General features: G+C 32.1%; 1 protein-coding gene across 7 annotated transcripts in view; it reads right to left on the bottom strand.

Annotated features, from left to right (window-relative positions):
- The window catches only part of LOC106476959 (exopolyphosphatase PRUNE1-like), a 33,415-nt gene extending 11,798 nt beyond the window's left edge, over positions 1–21,617 (bottom strand). For 4 of the 7 annotated variants that reach the window (XR_002609783.1, XM_022381411.1, XM_022381412.1 and 1 more), the window contains exons 1-8: positions 21,487–21,617; positions 15,072–15,176; positions 12,769–12,915; positions 11,364–11,500; positions 10,693–10,802; positions 9,658–9,813; positions 5,491–5,585; positions 3,283–3,444 (exon numbers count right to left, since the gene is read on the bottom strand). Coding sequence is in view for 6 of the 7 variants with exons in the window: in XM_022381411.1 (XP_022237119.1) it covers positions 3,283–3,444; positions 5,491–5,585; positions 9,658–9,813; positions 10,693–10,802; positions 11,364–11,500; positions 12,769–12,915; positions 15,072–15,176; positions 21,487–21,585 (1,011 nt within the window). In the remaining variant the exon portion in view is untranslated. Of the gene's footprint in view, positions 1–3,282; positions 3,445–5,490; positions 5,586–9,657; positions 9,814–10,692; positions 10,803–11,363; positions 11,501–12,768; positions 12,916–15,071; positions 15,177–20,714; positions 21,453–21,486 lie in introns of those variants that run through there. The other 3 variants (XM_013937589.2, XM_022381410.1, XM_022381413.1) reach the window with 3 other exon arrangements.
- Positions 21,618–23,021: the final 1,404 nt, after the last annotated feature.

Genomic DNA, 23,021 nt, shown 5'->3' with positions numbered 1-23,021 from the left:
TTTTGTCAGCAGATGGCATAAAATTCTTTAATGTATAAATTGGTGATTTGATAATTGTATAAATGTTATTTTTGCAAAACATTAAATTCCTAAGGATGATGCAGTAGTATATGTCGAAACATGTAGAGCATATGAGATTCTTTTCCAATTTCATCGGTGTTTTTACCACTTTTATCTCATACAGTAAGTTATTGTATTTTAGTAATTTGGAGACTGGAAACAATCTCATTTTTATAAAATTGTGTATAAAATAATCGTTTTTTAAAAATTGTGAGTTTTAACATTGAACACTACACACGTGCCAAAAAAATTAAAAAACATTATTCATTTTATTTCATATTTTTTAACTTATAATTTTACTGTACATTGCAATTTCTTTATAATTAGCATTAGAGTAAAGTAAAGAAAATACAAAACTCTACAACAAATTTTCGATATTCATTTAGAAGGTTATGTAAATGAAATATGAAAACTGTAAGATGAAAAGTAGTATTTTTATTCATATAGTGAAAATCACCTTGTACTCAGAAATTCACAGACAAACCTTTACTAGAAATACTTCATTAAAATAATCTGTTTTTGTGTGTACAACAGAGTTTTAATGTTTACTAAAAATATTGCCAAATTTTGTGAAGATACATACAGTAAATTCAGTTATAGTTTACATAGTTTCATAATTCCAAGGTTGATGAGAGTGATCAATTACATTCTTATAGGGCTTATAGTCATACAAATTGTTAATACTCTCTGGCTCTAGAACTTGCCTTGACACAACTCATCATTAGTAGTTGTACAGTTCTATACTCTTACTGGCTATAAAGCATGTCCAGACCAGGTTTTGAATGTGCAATTGTAATCGATCTGTTAGAATCACGAGTTGATTTCTTACCATTCTTCTGGCAACAGAATGAGTCCAGATATGTTGAATTACCTCATTAGTACAGTTAGAACATGTCCTGACCAGTCACTCAGTTAAATATATAAACAGATATCAAATCTTTTGTTTAATTCAGATAACTCTTCATGGGTCATCTTTGATGTTCATCCTAGAGCATGTCAACAAAAAGTGTGTCAAGAAGGTAGTAAATATTTACATTTTCCTGGTGGTTTGGAGTTAGCAATTGCCTTTATTATTCAAAAGACAAAACTTTTAAACTTCTAGTCAATTATGGTTTCCCCTGCTAAATGACTAAGAATCTTTTAGCAGTATTCTTGAGATTTTCAAACTGTTGAAACCATCCATGTATTATTGGCTCACTTTGAACAAAAAACAGACAATGAGGATGCAAAGACTTTTCTCCTTCATCTTCTTAAAATTTTTGATGTTTTTCAAAGACTTTAGGTGCCAATTAATATGTTTGTATAGCCCATGCAAAGTGCTCCCCTCATTTCATTTGGTCCAGGACTTTAATAAGAACAATCTCATGAATGAGATTGTAAAAGTATTACAGGCTAAAGACTCCTTTTTATTTTTAAGGGGTTTATCATACATGTTTAGGTTCCTTTAAATAGTGGTTGCTCTTACATTAAACATTTAAATCTAGAAGCCATCTTGAAAAAAAAAACAATCTGTTATTACCATCAACAATAATAAACTCTATCTGGCTCACTCTATTGTAGTAGCCTATACTAAACTTAATCATGAAATGGATGGTAATACTTTGCAACAAATACACAAAGATAAATTTAAGGAGCAAATATACCAGACAAAACAGCTACACAAACAAGCCAGCATTCTTTCTGGACTCTGTGGCTTGACTGAATACCCAAAATTCCAAATGGTACTTTAAACAAACTTTTTCTTCATAATTTTGCCTAAAGAACTCTTGAGTATATTATTTTCTGTGGTCCTTCTCAAGACCAACCTCTCTATCACTGTCTTCATGACAACAATATGTCATTACTTCCTTGCCTGCTTTTCTTGACTGTACATATTATTGTCACTATTGCCGTGTAGGATATGATCGTACACATGAAAATAACTGTCTTTTTTACCTGAACCCAATGTTCCATTTACAGACTGTCATCCCTCTTTTCGCAATCAAACTAGTTACTACTAACATTTAAAAGGAAATGTGGGTTAGTTCAAAAAGTTATTTGACATAAAAATAAAGGTATCCCCTCCCACACACACACACACTCTCACTCTCACTGTTGCTACAAAGTTTATTGTACTTGACTTATCCCACCAACATTACATGTAGCCCATTAAGAAATGCTGAGAACACTACTGAAAGATTCAATCTAAATGCCATGATTGGGTTCTCAGCCATTTAGCACGGGAAGTTTTATCTAAGTGCAGTGGCAACAACTTTTGTATTTCAACTAACAAAATAAATTTCTAATAAAAAAACAACCAGGAAAATATAAATATTTACTAGCTTCATTAATACACTTATTCAGTCAATGATTCCACTGTCTGTCATTTCTCTTGATACACTTCTCGATGATATGCCAGGACTTGTTATAACTGCAATAATAAGGTCATCCAACTTGTCTGGAATTGTTCTGTTGCCAGAGAAACACATAATTCTGATTTATAAATTAAGACTATGCTTCAAAATCTAATGTATGGTGTGTTCCACTGTCTGATATAGCATTAGCAGTATATAACTACCAATGGTGAGTTTCATCAGGTCGTGCTCTAGAGCCAGAGAATAATCAATAATCTATATGATGAAGTCATCTAACATGATCTGTTGCCTGAGGGTAATTCATAATTTACATGATTTTTAATAATAGTGATTTAATGTTGCCTAGGGGGTAATTATTAATAAAGGATATGTATGACATCATCCAATATGGCTACACCACTAAAAATCAACTGGATGTGAAACAAGAGGTCAAACAGACCTAATTTAGCAGGTATATTGCTTACCAGATATCTTACATAATCTAGTCACAGAAGTAACTTTAGCCATTTAATTGTAGTTTTCAATATAACAAATTGTAAATAAAAGGATTGAACACCTAGAAACTTTATACCTATGTACTGCATACACACACACACACACATAAATGTTTAACAGTTTTAAATCAATTGAAAGCTTAAGGAGCTCACAGAACCAAAGTTAAAAAGTCAGCCTACACATAGCCTTGTTGTCAACTTACAATAATTTTATCACATTATATTTTCAATTTAAAAACAAAAAAAAAACATGAAATACATTTTATTCTGGCCAAAACTGAACCTTTGTTTACAAGTATTTAAATATAATAGTTGCAGTTAGCAGATGTACCATAAAACAAGCAAAACGTACCCTGCTGAACTAGTTTTTTTACCTGTTCTTTAATCACTGGATCTGGTGAATATACAGCAATTTGTCTTTGAACTTTTCGTGTTTCACTGTTATGATGAATGGTCATAATTACTAAGCCATGGTAGTTATTTTGTGTTATAAATTCTTCCATAGCAATGCTTAATTTTGGTTCTGCTTTTAGATCCTGAAAAAAAGAACAAAAATTAAAAATTATGAAATGTTAAGCATTCCTGTTCTGATGTGATTTCTCATTGAAAAAGCAAAATTTGTAAAGTTATACTAATGCAAATCCTGAAAATATAATTTATTTAAAAAAATGGAATTTCAAGTACTCTTTTAAACAACAAGAAATTTCAAGAAAAACATACCCTGTTGTTTCAAAGGATAAGTTTCAAAATGTTGTGATACCTTTTAACCAATTTCAACGATGATATTTTTGTGTTAATTGTCTGTTTATGAAACGTGTTACATCTGTCAAACTTTAAATCCATATATTTTAAAGTGAACAAAGATTTTTAATCAGACATTCTTATATCAGATGAACTCACAAATTCACATCAACCTTCAACGCAAAATGAAAAATTTAGACTCAAAATCACAAGGAGAAACTAGCACAAATAACTGTCATAAAAACTAAAATGGTGCCATCATTAACAGAATGTCTTGAGAAGAAATATTTCTCCTTATGTTAAAAATTTAATTGTTTTTCTAATTGAATGTCTAGTAAAATTATTAAATAAAAAAATCTTCAAGAGAGAAGTCTTAAGCTGTAATGTTACATCATTAAGTTGTTGTTGCTTTAGCACAAAGCTTCACAATTGGCCATATGTGTTCTGACCATCTTGAGGAATCAAACTCCAGATTTTAGCATTGTAAGTCCATAAACTTACTGCTGACTCACCATGAGAGACTTCATTAAATATATTGGGATAGAGAAACACCAAATAATATGTGAACAGATGCCTTCAGTAGTTTAAACCCATTTTTTTTTCATCCAATACACTTGTAAGTTTTGTACTACTTGACCTCAATGGATACAAAGGCCTCACCTTGAAAAACTACTGAAAGCAAGTTGCCACATTTTATAATGAGCACAGACTTTGAAATATAACAACTATAACTAATTCATTCAATAAATATTGAAAAATAAAATGCTAGAGGATCAATGTTTTCATGAGTCCTTAAATATTAGTTCATCAGAATATTGCTCATCATGCTTGAAGAAAAATCAAATCCAACTTTAGAATCTCTATCCTCAAACACGTTTCATATTTTTTAACACTCAAATTAGTACAAGTCACATTTTACAGTCTGAAATACAAGATTCCTACAATCAAATGTGCTTTTGTCAAATACAGGTTCACATGTTCCGACTATCAAGAGTTCTACTTTTGGTTAATGTTTCATTCTCAATCTAAACTTATAAAAATCACACCTTGAGACAAGTTGAATCAGTTGTTTCTCTAAAACCCTTCAATACAAAATTAGACTTTCAACTCATGAATATGGTAGTAACTGTTCACATCAAATAAATATTTGGTTTGAAGTTAAGATCTATCAGAAGGATATTTAAGAGACAGGAAATAACATTTGTTCTAGTTTAATAAAACAATCTACTGTACCTAAGGGTTGAATTTCGCATGGTGCTGGGAGACCCAGGCTCATGGTAAGGAGAACTGAAAAGCCATTGACTTTGAGTGGGAGTGGTGATGGTTATTACATAACACTGATGAATCAAATAATGATGACTGGCAATGTTAAGACACATCAATGCCTATTGTGCCAATTAAGTTACAATTGTAATAACAAAGAAAAACATACCTGACAACTTTGAGATATTCATTGAATTATTTCTTTTTATGCTATTTATTTTCTACCTGATGGGGATAGCACATTAACTTGCCATAGCACTGTGCTTTTTACGTTGTTTTGCTTTTAAGCATATTAATGTTATAGGATAATAATCTGTCCAGTATTTTTTTTTTACACGCACAACATACTACTACACAGAAAACCTGAATTTGTAACTAACGTTAATGTAGCTGTAATAAAACATATTACATATCTCAAATGTCAAGCCATTTGAATGGGTCAATTAAGAACAAGTGAAATAGGTCTCGTATGCATAAAAAAATTCATGCACTCCAGTGTACTTGACAGAATTATGTCAAGCTGATTAATTGAAATTTATTATTATTAGCCAAAAAAAAAGTGGAGCATGAAATAATACCTCCAAAAATCCAGGTATTGAAGGTATTGCAATTCTGAACTTATTTCCTTCAACAACTTTCAGATCTTTCCTAAGCATTTCTTCAAAAGTTAAACCTAAATCAGACAGAAAAAAAGTTCATCTTCTTTTAAACAAACAGATGAAAATAATTAGAATAAATACAAGTTTTAAAAACAACCAAATTACATTTTTGAATCTGTGAAGATATCTTTACACTGACAATATAGCTTTCCAATCAGGTTTTCAGCACCAGTGGAAACAAACATACATGGTAATTTGTAATATTAAAAATCTTACTAGCCCACAGTATCTACTTATTATCTCCAAAATTCTTATATTTCTTCTAATTATGGAGCATTAAACCTGATTGAAATCATGTTCAAAAATTCAGGAACTTAGCTACTATTTTGTGGAATAGTTGCATTGTGTCCTTTTTGATCTTGTGTTTGAGGGCTACCTTAATACTGCAACATGGAACAGAAATACTTCTGCATTTTGGTGCCAGCTTTCTGAGAGATTGATTCTGATCTTTGAAAATATCAGACTTTTTTTCTATCTTGAAGGAGCCAAGACTTACTGGTGAAGTTTAGTTTACGTTTTAATAATTTATCCACCACTAATTCACAAGGCTACAAGCTTTTCCACCTAGATGATCAACCATTCTTTGTGCATTAAATAAAATGTTTATGTTAATAAGATTTCAAAATCTGTGTCTTCTCTTTCAATCCACTAGCAACAAACCACTGTAAAACAGTAAAATTCTGTTACACAGATTTAGTAAGAAACTGGTTTATATACATCTTATTGCAGTTCATAATTATTTCAGACTTTTTGCATAAAGTATGTTAAAGCTATGCTCAACACCTGTGCAAAGCATGTCTTTGTGACAATGGGACACAAATCAAACATCCTCAGTCACAGTCTAGGCACACTAGCCCTGGTTTGAATGCAGTCCCTAATGTTCATGTCTTAGGTTAGATATATATAGCTAAATCCTACAAAGTCAAATGCAATACTGCTAAAAATATTTGCATAATATGCAAGGATAATAAAACCATCTCTACCTTGAAGTTAACGTATGCAAGCCTAGACCTTTTACAGGGTGCCATTCCACATGATTATCAACTATTTCAATTCTCCCTACACTGCTGATTTAGTGACAGTTCACAATAGCAGAGTAAATACCAGATACAATATATAGGGATACTGAAAAAACTGTAGATATACATTTCAAAGGTTCTAGAGGTTATACAAATACAATATACAAACTGTACAATGGACAAATATATTTTATTCTTCACATAAACATCACCTTCATTTCATCAATTCACAGACATGTCTTGAGTTCAAGTATCTTTGTAACTCGTCTGATTTTTTTTTTATGTACAACTGACTTGTATATCTTACTAAAAGCTTGCCACATTTCATGTAAATAAAATATGGGGTTAGTCCAATGGATCAAGCCTGTGCATTTTGGGTTCAATAATGAAAATCACTTATCTAGCATTCAGTATGTTTAAGAATTCAGCTTATAAATTAAAGGACACTACAGTTGAAAGGTAACATTTTCTTAATCTGAAAATCTATTCCTGGTAGAAATGCTATCTTCCTCATATATCTGCCTATGAGATTTCCATGCCACTAACCATCTAAATTCATGTGTTTAATGTATACTGTGCTGGTGCATGATTATTTCCAGCTTCAAGCACAATTATATGGAGTGAATGCTCATCCTGCATCCAAATGCCAGAAGTCACGTTCTTGCCCAGACATGGACTTCAATCAGAGAGGAAAGAATCGGTGAAGAGACAAAACTGGTGTGGAATTAGGTAAGGGAATTCTAGAAGTAATATAGGCACAATTCAGTCACCATGACAATTCCTTGAAAAAAGGAGAGAGGAGGTCCACAAACAAGGGCAACTGAACCCAGGAAAAAAACCTTGGACCTGCAAAATCCAATGGAGGAGGCACATGTGTGCACGCCCCAAAGAAATGAGAAATTCCAAGGATGCCAGAGTCCCCAGAAGCAAAAGAACCTCTAGTACAGGATAGAGAATGAGAAGTAAAAATCCTGGTGACTGGATACACCATAGCTCATAGACAAAGAGGAGAAGGCTGAACTCAGCCAAGACAGGAAATGAATAAAATGCCCAGAAGTTCATGACAAACCACCCCAACTGAGTAACCTCCTGTAAAAGAATGGAGGAGTGAGAAGAGAATATGAGCCTAAATCATACTAAAATGAACCAACAAAATTCAATCATCCAAGAAAAGGAATGCCAGCCTTGGGCCTCTAATATGGCAAATGAAGGCCCTCACAAAACGAATGAATACAAAAGAGTCCAGTGCTATGTCAAAGGGAAAAGCAAGGGATTGGAAGACTTGTATCTGATAGATGGAATGTAGAAACATATGGAGGATGGGTCAAGAGAGGAGTTTAGGAAGGTGTCTAACACATCAACCATGGCTAACTGCAAACCAGATGAAAGTTATAATTTTCCTATACTAAAAATGTATTTCCAATAGGTACTTCCCTCCATTCACAAGATTAGCTATTCTTGTCCATTGCTGCCCTCTATACGTAAATTTTGTCTTTACGCATGCCACAATCTTTCTGCTTCCCCCCTATTGGAATCAAATGATTCCAACATGTCTCTCATGTAAATCATCATGTGTCACTACTCCACAAATTAAAAACAATTTAAATGTACATACAAATGTTTGTTACACTGTTGGTTACCACTGTTGTATCCAGAGCTTTGAAAAATTGCTTCTTTTTCTTTTTATCAAGGTCCACACAGGCTTGTTCAGTTCTTCTCTGCTCTGTTATTACAGTACAGTCTGTGATAATTTCACTTTAAAAATGCGTCTATACACTTTTTATTGCTAAACACATGATCGTGCAAACTCAGTAATGATTTCTCAATGTATATCTATATCATGACAGAAGTCTAGAACATTACACACAATATTAGATATTCTGATGTAATAATACTCAATTAATCCAATGAGAAACTCAAAAAGTTCTAGCAACATGATGCAATAATCTCATTATTGTAAACAATCACTAATTCATAACAATTGAAATACACAATGTATGATTCATAAACAGCTACATAAACAAACTTACTATAAATATCATTTCTAAAAATAACTAAGTATGACACTCATGCTATATAAAATATCTAAATCATAACGCATTACATTTAAAAGGAAACAGTAGTGTATATCTAACAGTTTGGTAGAGGGAGAATGAGAAAAGGACTAGGAATCAGGAATGGGAAGGTTAAGGGTAGACTGATCTAGATGAGGAGCAGGAGGAAAGGGCAAGGTCATGAAAGAGGAAACACCTGAGAAGATAACAAGGACTGAAGTCATACAACATCAATCCAAGACTCCAGAGAGAAATGAACACTACAAAGATGTTCAAGTGAAGAATGAGACCCCAACAAAGACCATATACATAAGAAGAGGAAGGTGTACAGTAAAAAGGATCATAACCAGTTAACAAGTGCAAATCTTATCAAATTGAATTCAGTCGAGAAATTTGAACACATCTGTTCAATGCAATGCTGAGGAGAAAATTGAAGTTATTACATAGGGTGAGTTACTGAGCATGTAGCTTGTGTCAATCTCCTATTGGTGGGGGGATTTCGTCACATCATGATGGCATCGTGCACCAGAGCAGTTCATATTAAACACATGGATTTCAATAGGAGTTACCTCAAGGCATGCAAATCTCATAGACAGATGCACGAGAAAAACAGCATTTCTGTGTGAATAGGTGAGTTATCATCTTAGAAGTTTTTTCTTCCTAGATCACCTTTTGGGCAAATTAATTACTTTCAATGCATGTATATCTTAATCATTACACAGTATATCTGAAGATAACTTGCAACAAGTTCATATGAACCATCAAAGTAATACAATAATATACTACTTTATGTAGGTTTGCCATCTCAACTGATTAATCATGATGCATCTTTTTGTTTTGTGCTTTCATAATCTGATATCTGATGAATGTACATCAAAACAAAGGAGTAAAAATGCTTATAAAAAAACATCACAAACTCTGCTATGATTTTGAACTTTTATCTTTTGTAGAAAAAAGCAAACAATTGATTTATATTTATCTTAAATCTATACAAACATCCAAAAACAATTTACCTGAGAGGTCAAATTTAGCCTTCTGCAATGCTTCAAAAACCTCTATTCTTGTAACTTTTTCCAACTTGGTTTCAAGTTTTATTACAATATTAATATCCTTTTCCGTTGCCCTTTTGGCTTCTTTTAACAGGCATACAGTGTCTAGGAGAATTGTACCTATTTACCAGCAAAAAAATCAGATGATCACTTTATAACTATGCCTAATGATCTCTTAGAAACTGATATGTGAAGAGAAACTTCAAACTAAAATAAGATACATTTCAATAGTCAGAAAATACTGAGTAAGATCACTCGATTAGAAAATGTAAGTTTTATGGGTTTCTATAACTCTTTAATGGTAGCAGAACACAAGCAGAAATGAGTTGAAAAGACCTGAAAGAAACAAAAGGGAATATATATAATTAACTAAAAATATTCCACTATTTTTTGTATCTAGAATCTGCCAGAGGAGACACTCAGTAAAAGTAGAAACAATGGACCAAAATACTAATTCAAAAGTATATTTATAGAACATTTACAGATTACAAATATTAATTATCTTCTTTTTCTTTCATTGGGCTAAATGCCAATTGCATCAAATTCCTTTAAAAGCAACTATCTTAAATTCCATAAAGAAGTACAGTAATAACACTTTTAATGCAAGTACCAACAACCAGACTTAAGTCTTCATAAGAATAACACAATACAGAAAATTAACACAATTGATACACGTACAAACTAGGCTTACTTGTAAGAAGTATTCTATTAAAGTCAAATGCATCATAATTATAATGTAAAACATATCTGTTTATCTTTATAATTCTCTGATTTTCTGTAATAAAGAACACATTTTAACAACATTTATACAACACAAGGCCAAAACTGTTGTATTGTTGTCTGGAACATAGTTTCATCCAATTAGTAAATCATTAAATTTAACTAATATATTAAAATAATATACATGGATATAAACAGCTGTTCTGCTCCAAGACTTTGCATAATCTAGGCATCATTCTACAATTCTCTGTGTGATATATCTGATCAGCTTTTTCTTACCATAGAGGAGCATAGCAATTTGTTGGTCAATTACACTTGGACACGTAGTAAACATCTTTTCAGCCACAAGTGTACAGCATGATCCAACCATTTCAACTGTCATATCACACCTGATAGTGAAAAAAAATACAATTTTGTACAGCATATATGAGCTATAAATTATAATCCATGAGCAAAAAAAAAAATACAACTTTTTATTACTGGATCTAGATATTTACTCAATGCATTAAAAATCTACATAAATCTATAATGCCACACCAGATATTTTTAATAATAATTTGAAAAAACAAGTTTATGGAAAGTTCAGCTGTTTAAAAGGACAAAACGAGTGTAGTGTATTATTGTCCTTTTATGTCTGGATATACACATTTAGATATTTATAATGAAATATTAACTTTAAAAAAAAAATGCATATCAAAGTAATGTGAAGCATATTCAAGCTTTGACTTAGTTTGATTTATAATTGTAAGTCAACTTTTTGTTAATTAAAAAATCATACTTTGGATACTCCACAAATAAAACATTTCCTACTGTTAAACAATTTCTAGGGCAGCAAAACTTTTAAACTAAGAAATTTGTTTGGACTCTTATGAAAACAAAAGCATAAGAGAGCTTAAATTTAAAAAAAAAGGGGGGGAAGCATCAAGATACATATATATGTATATATATACCTCATTCTTCTGTCTCTGCATTCAAGCTTGTGATGATCTATGACCCTTACAACAGCTTCTTCTAAGCACTGCTGGTCTGCACTCAAGACATTGTGGTCCACAAGTGTTAAGCACAATCTTTTTTCTTTTCTAAGTTTCTATAGAAAATGACAGAAGACAATAACAAAATGCATGCTGAATTTCCACATAAAATATCCAAAAGAGCATTTATACACCTGAAAAAAAAAGTAAATGATTAATACTAACTTTTCAGAATTTGCATAATATGACCAGCTAAACTATTCTTGAATAACAGATACCATCTCATATAAAAATAAGGATGATAACAGTAATTATCACACTGTTCTTCACTAGCCCGATACAGGTCCATAAAAGTAAAGTTGTACACATTATTTGATGCCAGTTACAAGTAAGACTTTTGCAATTAAAATCATTACTAACAGTTGTATAGTGGTATGTTACAGTATAACACTCATTACCATTTTTTGGCAGCTTTGGTATTATAATCAAGACTCAATCAGTTAGACAACATTGTAAATGTAATAACATGCCTTGTGAATATAGTCACAAGATATTCAGCTGAAACAACTTTATAGCATTTTAATAAATTTTCTTTGAAGAACTACTGCACACAGAAACAAACAAATATACATAAAATGTATGGTATTTTGAAATGTCTTTAACTCGCATAAAACTTAGAAGAACAAAAATAAAACAGAAATGGTATTTGTAATTTGAGAATCACTAGAGAAATCATCTTGTAATGCATCAAGCATTTGCTTCAACTTCAACACTGCATCTTTGGGCTTTACTGTGCCATTAGTTTCACAAAATATTGAAACTATTGTGCCTGTTTTTTTTATGTCTTGCTGTCAATGCAGTAATCAATTGATGAATCTCCAAATACAACTAGGTTTCATATAGTGGTAGAATGTACATTATATGCATTGTGTTTTGATGTCTTTTGCTCATGCAGTAATCTTATCTTTATATAGGAATTTCAAGAATATTCAGCATTGATGCAACTAATTTATTTTTGTAAATTATTCTTACAATGAAGAGTAAATATAAGAAGGATGGTATAATGGCCAGTATGGTAACACCATAGTATAATCCATATAGATTTCATCATGTCATATTTTCATTAACATTTAGTTTTGTTTTAGAAGTCGTGCCAAGTTTCATTCATCAAGATCTATCAAAATAACTCTAAATCATCAATTTTCGAAATGACTCTGCCTGTTGATTATCCTAGGCTCAGCAGTATATGATACTGAGCTGATTTGTGTGGCAGGTGTTAAAATTTCTCCATCCAATGTCATTTAAAGCTTCAAACCATAACAAAAAAAGAAAAAATACTAAACATTATTAGTTTAACAGGTATGATAAAAATTTGACTGCTTACTTCTAAATCAATTTCATCCTTGAAGATAAGAAGATCAAATGGTATATTAGTCTTCTGTAGGAAAAAAGTAACTTCTGTTCGAAGCCTGAAATCTCTCCTTACAATGTTAAGCACTGGCAACACAGCACACTTCAGCTCTGATTTCTTCTATGTACATATAACAAACACATGAATGGTACTTAATTGTAAAAAACATAAAAGCAATAAACACACAAACCATAAACATTAATAGTTGTCTGTCTATAACAAGAAATGAAAATATTCATTTACACAAATATACATTCTTTACTATTTATACTACATAAGAAATCAAATACATACATATACAGACTGTTTTTACTAAATGTACAATAAAAGTATTGAATGCATTCAAAGTAAACTCTGACCTTAGTAAAATGACTAAGACTTTAGAAAACTTTATACTACTCTCAGAACAGGAATTGTGAGATTAAAAAATACATTGTTTTATGGTCTGCTGCAAACACACTCCATAATAATGTGGTATAAATTATTTAGGCCATTCATACAGTTTTTCTAGAGTTTATACATGCCTTCAATTTTCAGAAAGCCAAATGAAGGCATCATATCTTTACCTAAAGTAATCATTTATTTTATATGTTTCTTCTTTAGATTGTATTCAGCATTTGATAAGCATTATCCAAAGTATGGCACCTCTAACTAAAATAAAGTATGTTACAAAACTTCCAAGTTACCCACAAATGTCATGGTCTTGGCATGTCTGAACATAACTGTAGTAACACACTAAAAGTATGACTGTTTAACAATTAGTACATACTTTTTTAAACTGTCAGTTAAATCTTGTCTTTATACTCAAAATCATTAAACTTTTATTACATAAATGCTGATAGTTAAACCTATGTAACTGACAAATAATACTTTGCAATAATAACAAAACATCTGCACTGTTAATGTTTAAACAAATGCTAAATTAAATACAAAAGTAACTTAGTCAATATTTTATAAAACAATATTTCTTTGTTTTATTTATTTCACTTTCTTTTAATACAAAAATTAAATGTTGCAAAATTCAGCTCTGAAATGCACATTCACTTTGGGAACCTAACACCTGTATTATTCACAATCCCAAGAAAAGCTGCTACATTCCTGCTATAAGCCTAACTAAACCTCCAACATAAGACTTCTACAAATAGTCTTGTTTATTGCATTGGAACATGACTTACAGAAGAAATTAACATAACTATACAATCTATACTAAACTATGATGATAACAACTAACACCACAGTATACTCTACAACATCTTATAACATTTAAGGCTTAAGTTATAACAATTTTTTAATTTCTGTTTTATTGATCTACAGCAGCTTAAAATATCATAACTACATTAATAAACCATTAAAGTCAAGTAACTAATTAAATTTTCCAACAATTTATAATTTCTTAATAAAATATTTGTTTGTTAATATATGTGTACAATTTAATAACCAGTATTTCCTCTAATGCCTTTTGTCTATACACATCACCCACCTATTCCACTTCTTTGATGCATGTATGAAGCAGATCACAGCAATCCCAAGTTTCATTAATGGTGTATTATTTATAACCAAACATTAAGATCCAAACTATCATTAAATATATTACATTACACATGACTTCTGGCAACTGATGACTGGCTATACTTTCCAGAAAGAGGAAAACACTGCTCAACTATAGATTCGTTATGAATTTTAACTATTAATGCAACTTAATGAACTATTTTAGTTCCAATTAAGTTTTATTGTTATTTTGGGAAGGCTTTCAATGAAAGCTACTACAACATGTAGCTTACAACAAAGTTCAGTAATCTCAAAAAGTATTTTCTATCTATTATGTAAAACAAAAGGTTTCTACCAAAAAAAAATGGTAATAATAAAAACTCTTGAAATTTTCAAAGTTCAATTACTACAAAGTCCTATACAATGATAGTATTGTGTATATTATCATGTAATTATTAGTAGGATTAATATATTGGAAACCAATCAGTGGTAATCAACTGGGAAAATTTATTTCAATGTTTTGATGATCCAACAAGTTCACTTTAATTTGAGAATACAATAGTGTTCTCAACAAATGTAACATTGGAAAGCCTAAAAAAGAGAAAAAATTGCACACAAATTGACCAACAGTCTTACCTGACTTGAATCCAAGTGAACATTAATAGGAAGTCTGTTTTCTGATACATAAAATGTGTGTGAAAAACAACTGTATTTACAAAAACCTGGTTTATACATTTATAATTCTGAAAAACAAATGAAGGAAAACTTATTAAGATTTGTACACTTACCTGATGAAGAAGAAATGCTGTGACAACTGAGGCTACTGCTGAGTCAAGGTCACAAGACTCATTACCTAGTACAACATGAACTTCTTCGAAGTGATTCAAACATCCCTACAGAAACCAAAATAAGAAAGATCAGTTATTTGGTACGTATGTACAAAGAAAAATGTGCTACTAAGAAATTTTACATTATATACTGTGCTGTGCAAGATCACAGATGGGACCTTCAGCAAAATAAACAATATTAAATAACAACTGACTTATGTTTATTGCTTACAAGTGTTATTTATCAAAAACTAAAACAGAGATTCGTTAATAACAGATAAAATATAAAGTTTTTTCTTGAGAAACATTTGATAACTATCTTGACATTATAAAGATTTTGCATGTGAAATCTGAAAATTTTCTGATGCACAAATTATTTTTAATCTTAAAATGAAAATTACTTGGCATGTTGGATAGGCAACATGTGAAAAGATAAAAAAGCATGAGAAAAACATTGCTTTACAAACCTTAAGACTTAATAAAAAAAATTTGATATTTTGCATATAAAGCATTATAGTGTTTACTGATAATATACCAAATTTTGTTAACATACGCTTACTATTTTAAAAGTTATTAAAACTATAACAAGCACAAAATGGTTATGAGGTCCATCCCAGGGACTGAACCCGCGCTGAAAGAGTTAAGTGAATTGTATCTACATCTACTCAAAATTAATTCGCTCATCGTGAACAGTCGATAATATGCCAAGGAAGTTCCAGACCATATAGAAGACTAAATATTGTGTATAAGTTTTGTACAAAGATCATTATTTGTAATAACTGTTATTATTTGTATATCAAAATATATTTGTATTAAAAAAACTGTACATATCAATCTTATCGGCAAGTATCATAAATTGGATATATATATCAACATTTATTTAATTTTTAAATCTAAATTATCATTTAACTCATTTTCAGGCTATTTGAAAATATGTTACGTAATAAATTGAAGACTCGTCCGGTATAAATTATAATATGTAACAGGCCATAGTTGGTCAAAGGAGAGATTTAATTTTAGTACAACATAACTTTAGCTCCTATGTCTGGCAAAGGCCCACATTACTTCCAGGCATGAATTCTGACTTTCTAAACACCCGGGTGTAAAACATCGGATCGAGGTTATTGCAACAGAGATGGCCATGGTGGAAGTGGTAAAGATGGACACACCTGCAGATACTGAAGAAGAAGAAACCATGTTTGAGGTGGCCAAAAACGGTGCTACCAAAAGAACCTGACAAGGAGTGGAAAGAACCATAGCTAAAACTCTGGGCAACAGACGAATCGAGGGAAAGGCATACGGATGCAAACCCTGAATGAATGCATGTATTGCTAAATCTGGGAACCAAAACAACTGCAGTTGAGAATTTCAATGAGTCGCAAAAGCATCGAACATTGGAGATCCAAACCAAAAGCAAATCCACTAAAAAACCTTATGATGTAGCAATCAATCAGTCTGGAGAATTCAGGTTGGGCCAAGACAAATGATCCTCAATTAAATTCATCACTCTGGGAACATGGCATGCCAAGAGGCTTATATGTTGGGAGTGAGCCCAGTAGAGAAGATCCAAAGTTCGAAAAGAAAGATATTGAGAATGTGTGCCCCTTGACAAAAAATGTAGGATACCACTGTGAAATTGTCAGAATTTATCATAACGACATTTCCCTTCAAGAGAGACAGATCCTGAACCATTGTTTGGTGTACAGCAAGTAGTTTGAGAATGTTGGTGTGAAGAGAAGACTTATAGGCTGTCCAAGTACCCTGGAACCTCGGACCATGGATATAAACACCACATCCTTGATGAGATGCATCCATAACCAGATGGATCTCAGGATGAAGAGGAGGAATCGGTACCTCAATAGTAATATTGTTCCGACCCAACCACCACTCAAGATCTGCAATGTTGCTCCTGAGTAAGGAGACTGGATGATCCAGTGGATCAAAGTTCATGATACATGTACTGCGCAGCGACCACTGAAAGGACTTTATATGGGCTCATCCCAAGGGAATGACAGATTCAATGGATGCCCACATCTCAAAAAGAGAGAGAACCATTCATGTAGGAGGAGAAAGAGATGTAAGTAAAGGCCAGACTGTTCTTTCCATAGCTTGTAATCTGATGGGAGTCAGCTGAGCCCAACTTAAATACGTATTGAAGAAGACATCAAGATGGGTGAGGTATTGAGTTGTTGTTAGAATGGATTTCTCTAATTTGATAAGAAGAATCTGGGTATGTTGTTCTGCCAAAAGTAGCCAGTCATCCATATAATGATGTGTGCACAGGCCCAAGTAATGCATGTGGTTAGAAAAGGCTCGTACCACTCTGCAGAAGACATAAAGTGCTGATGCAAGGCCAAAAGGCAGAGCTTTGAACTGCAACACTTGACCTTTGTGCATGAATCGTAGAAATTGGCAGGATGACTTTGCTATGGAAATGTGAAGATATGTGTCAGTAACATAAAACTTAGTCATCCAAATACTGGGTGAAAAATGTCATCATAAGTTGAGAAAAATTCCACCGTAAAATGAGGAGGATTCAAAAATTGATTGAGTCAAGACAGATCAATAATTGGATGCCAATCTTTGGTATTCTTGGGAACCACAAAAAGATGGGAATAAAATCCCGGAAGAATGGGATCAACCCTTTCTACTGCACTTTTATCTAACAACTCTCTGATGGCTTCACAATGAAGTTCCACTTGCTGCAGATCTGTTGAAGGTGAAAAAACTACAGGGTGGGAGGATAATGGAGGTGGAGATGTAAATTGAATGTCTATCCCTGACTCCAGAACATGGTGTACTCATGGATCCGTGGTGAAGGAAATCCAGCTGTTGAGAAAATGATGTAATCGTCTCCCCAGGGAACCTACTACGAACAATGCAATTTTTGACTTACTGTTAACTTCTGATATAGAAATGATTTATAGGTTTGAAACTGGAGAACATATAGGTGTAAGCTACCATTGCTCAGGAATTATAATATTTTGGTTACAAATTGCAAGAAAGCAAAGTTTCAAGAGATATGACAAGGATTATCCATTGTGAATTTGTCATCTGCATTACTTGGAGATACTGATCTAACTTTTAAAAATAAATTTTTAAATATTCAAGATAGATATGTTCCTTACAGAAAAAAAGGTGGTTGCAAGAAATCAGGTAGGCTCACAAAAAATATGAAAGATAAAATTAAAGAAAAGCATTATAAATTTAAGATGTTTAAATTGACTGCTATGACAGGAACTCACAGGATTCTAGAAGATCACGAGAATTGATGAAATGATATTAGAAAATCAAAAAGGGTATATGAAAAATGGTTGGTTGGAAATTTAAAATTAACAGTTAGGATTTCTTAAAATATTTTATGGGAAGCAAAGACGGACTCATGTCTAGTAATTAAGAGATGGCTATGTTGCTAAACTCTACTTTTTCTTCAATTTCTGCTAATGAAAATATAAGTAATATTCCTCATCCTGAACATATGCTAGATGTAAAAAAATCTTAAGATGATCACATCAATTCTGAGCTCGTTCAGAAAAACTGGAAAGTTCAAAGAATGATAAGGCTCCTGGACCAGATAATATTTCCCCCAAAATTTCAAAAGAAGTGAAGGATTAGATGTATGAGCAGCTTGTTAACATTTTTTGCAAATTCTTGAATATTGGGTGCCAGAAAACTATATTTGCTAATGTTACTCCTCTTTTCAAGGAAGATGATAAAAATTGCCCAGATAATTATAGACCTATTACTCTTCCATCAGCAGAGGAAAAGATTTTTGAAAGTCTAATAAAAGAAGATTTATAAAATAATTTAACAAAATGTAAAATTTTAATGAATAATCAACATGGTTTCACTTGGGAAAAATTTTGCCTTACTAATCTTTGACATTCTTTGAAGAGGATACTGCTTATGTATATTAGGGTAAGCGTGAGGATTTGGTGTAACTGAATTTTCAAAAAACATTTTACAAGATGCCAGCCATATAAAAAGGCTTGTTAAAAAATTATCTCTATAGCTGTGGAGAGAAGAAAGCTGAGAGTTGTTATAAATGGAGTTTGGTCAAACGTGATATTAAGGTCTCAATTGTCACTGGCTGTGAGGATTCTGTTGCTTTAAGTACAAAGGAACTTAGTTTACTTCATGAGTTGGGCACGTAAACAGCAGATGCTTTTTAATGAAAATAACTGCAAGGCAAATCATGTGGATTACATAATTTAAATTTGAAATATAATTTTGATGGAAATAACCTAAACAGTGTTACAGAACCAAAGAATATTGGTGTTCTGGTTGAACAGTCTCTTAACCCTCTCTTAAATTTACTGTATGTACCATATCAGAAGGCAACTCATTTCAAAAGCCAACCACCCTGAGAGGAAAATAAAGCTGTCTTAACTGAAGCTGACTCCTACCCTGCCAAAATTTATAAATATTTTCCTCTAGCCCTACCATTCTCAACATTAAGTATGAAAAAAAAAGATGATGCACTGACAGTATCAATTCCTTTAATATTCTTAAACATCTTAATTTTCTCTAACTCTTTTTTTTCCAAGAGAAAACAATTTCAGTGGTCTTAACCTATCCTCATATGATAACCTTTCCACCCTAGCAACCTTCCACTGAAATCTTTGTAACCATTCAACAGCATTCCTAAAGTAAGAAGCCCAAGACTGAACATAATACTCCGAATGTGTCCTAAACATGACCTATATAATGAAAATATGACCTATTTAGACTTATATTAAACATATATATTTATACAACCTAAAATCCTATTTACCCTACAATGTATTCAATTACCTATGAGCAATGATTACACTGAATAGTGTCATATAAACTATTTGATTACTCAAAATCATGATTAAACTGATTAGTCAAAATTAGTGTTTCTAACTATCTTGGTTTTTGATTATTCCAACAATTGATTACTCAAATTTCTGATTACATAAATTGTCATAAAAATAATCAAAATTGGGGTTTCAGATTATTAAAACTAGTGAACTATCAAAGTAATCAAAATATTGCTATTATGTTTATTGTTAAGCACAAAGCTATCTGTGGGCTACCTGTGCTATGCCCAATTTTAGACTTTTAAAAGTTTCTTACTTCAACTTTCAATATTGTTCAGCTCTGGTGATTCAGCAGTCTCAGGTTTGACTTCCAATGCCACCAAACCTGCTCAGCCTGTCTTTGTTAATACAACGCTGATAAAGCTATCTGTCAGTGTCATTAACTTTGAACCAGTGACTTAGAGAAGGCAACTGGCTGACAACACCCACAGCCAACTTGTTTTACTTGTGCCTACCATTGTTTGAGCACTGTACTAATTAATCAATCAACTGAAATTAATTAATAGAGCCGTCGATTGATTGATTAGTAAATATCATTAATTGCCTAGCTGTAGTGACTTTACAATACCTTGTAATATTACTATTCATATAGCTTAAGTTTATTGATATGTAATTAAGGATAACATATCATTACAGGTAGTGTACTCTGTGACCTAATTGATTAATTGACCCGCCTTTAGTACTTAGTAAAGCGTAACATTGAATGTACGAGAAACTAAAAGTAAAAATAGTAAAAGTAAAAAAATATAAGTTTACTTACCAGTACCACATACGACTTACAGCTACGTAAGAAAGGCTCCATTAACAGTCTAAATAATTATTTCGTTATTAATTTATCACGGTATTAAGCAGCTTGAAGTACTCCAAACAGTCATCCAGAAAGTGTCAATGAATTAAATTTAATTTTCTTATAAATAAAAGTTAATTATTTTTGCCTCAATGACCTGAAAGTAAAACTGAAAAATGGACTTTGAAATGATTTTTATTCACAGGCACATTAACGCTACGTCTACAATGTACGCTACAGTACAAAACAAGTAATAATTAATATTTTCTCTCGCGTCTCCTAATTGAATCACAATTTTGTATACGTATATTATTTAATATACGTTTATCATAACGTAACATAACACTTAAAGTTAAATATTTCAGTCTGATAAAAAATTTAAAACCCGGCCAACACAATACTGTTATGAATTATAATATCAGGATTTCACACTAGGTGATTAGGAATTGAGCATACAGTTGGTTGCCAAAAATTGCAGAGCAGCCCTCTCCGCAAGATATATTTTATTCTTATGTCCAGTAGTCACACAAATAATTAAAAATTTGGTTTAGCTCTATAAAGTGATTGTTTTTCTTCACTTTTCTTTTAAGTTTTAATTAGTTTATCAAGAGATATGTAAAAATAACATTTCGGGACCATTTTTCATTTGCTTGATTGATCATTACCCCTCAACGTGTCAAATGTTAACAATATTCTTATAAAAGGTACATATCTTGGGAAATCAAAATATGTGATAGTATAGCACCATAGTTGTCAAACTTTTTCGTCCTCGCACCACTTTGTCTGGGCAAAAGGTCCCCAGTCCTCCTATCCCAGTTCTATCCCACCTGTCCTGTTCTCTCATGTGGCCTCGGTCGTGGCGTTGCGCGTCTGTGAGTTGCATTGTGGGCCAGTTCGCAAACCACCTGGAGGACCCTCTTGAACCATCAGTGAGCCACGGACCACACTTTGAGAACCACTGGCAAAGCATACTTGGTAGCTTCATATGAAATCACCACCAGTGTTTAGAATCACTATCGAGCTATCCAAAAAGGACCCATCTATGACTATATACTGACTATCTATAAGGCCTAGAGCTGTTATAAAATTATTACACAGTTGCCTAATTTCTCTATACCTGTCTCTCTATCTAAAGAGGGAAAGAGAGTTCTGCTTGTTTGTTGTTAAGCGCAAAGCTACACAACGGGATATCTATGCTGTGCCCATCACGGGTATCGAAAATCAATTTTTAGCGTAGAAAGCCTTCAGACTTATTATTAAGCTACTTGGGGTGTATTTTTTTAGCATTTTGTGTTTTGTGATTCCGTATATACTTTGTGGGTTAGAAAGCAAAATTATTAAAACTCCAAGTAACTATGAATCTGGGACCGAATAACCGGAGGTGTAGGGTAGGTCGAACTTCCTATCTAAAACGAGCACCACCACTCCCAAACTGTTGCATTTTTTTCTGTTTTTTTGTTTTTGCAACTGAGAAGTGTTTGGGTTTCTTTACGGCTCTTCTGAATATAGAATGGAAACAAAACATTTGAAATTTGAACCCTCTCACCTAAACATATTTAATTCAAGCCATAACTATGATGGATTATCTTTCTAAATAATGCTTTAATTAGTCCCGTCATTAAGAAATTCAAACAAGCTTTTCAGTGAATGCTCTACATCGTCAACTGCCTCATTACAGTTCTTACTAAAAGCTGTGAATAAATCCTATGTTACGGTGACACACGAAATTCAGCCTACTACTTACAAACTTCATTTGTACACATATTTTGCATGAGTAATAGCTTACTTAACATATCTTCATCTTGGCCATCTGGTGATTATGAAAACAAAACTATCTTTCGTGTTGACAATATGAAATATTAAAATTAAACATTTGTTACAACCTAAGAAACAAAATAACGAGATTTGAAGCCAATGAATAATATGTTTGGACATATATCCGCGACATAGAATACATATATTTGTTTAATCTAGAAAACATACTTTTAATACGTACAGTTCAAAACATTCAGCAAGATAATTAGCTATCCATTTGGTTTGTAAGTAGTATCATAAACGAGGCACATTCAACCATAAAGTAATGAATGCACTTGTACAATGAATTCTGTAGCATTAACTTGATTGACACGTTAATGAAACAAAGCATTGTCGTCCATCCCAATGTTAATTAAATATATATTAGTAATGATGAATTTCACACTTATTTAACAAGCAAATAGTGCATAGTGACAGTTGTATGGTAATGTAATTGTGAGGAAGGTTTTGCAGACTTCATTTCCA

The sequence above is a fragment of the Limulus polyphemus genome, unplaced genomic scaffold (genome assembly GCF_000517525.1).
Source record: "Limulus polyphemus unplaced genomic scaffold, Limulus_polyphemus-2.1.2 Scaffold161, whole genome shotgun sequence".
Lineage (NCBI taxonomy): Eukaryota > Metazoa > Arthropoda > Merostomata > Xiphosura > Limulidae > Limulus > Limulus polyphemus.
This window is presented reverse-complemented; position numbering and strand designations above follow the sequence as displayed.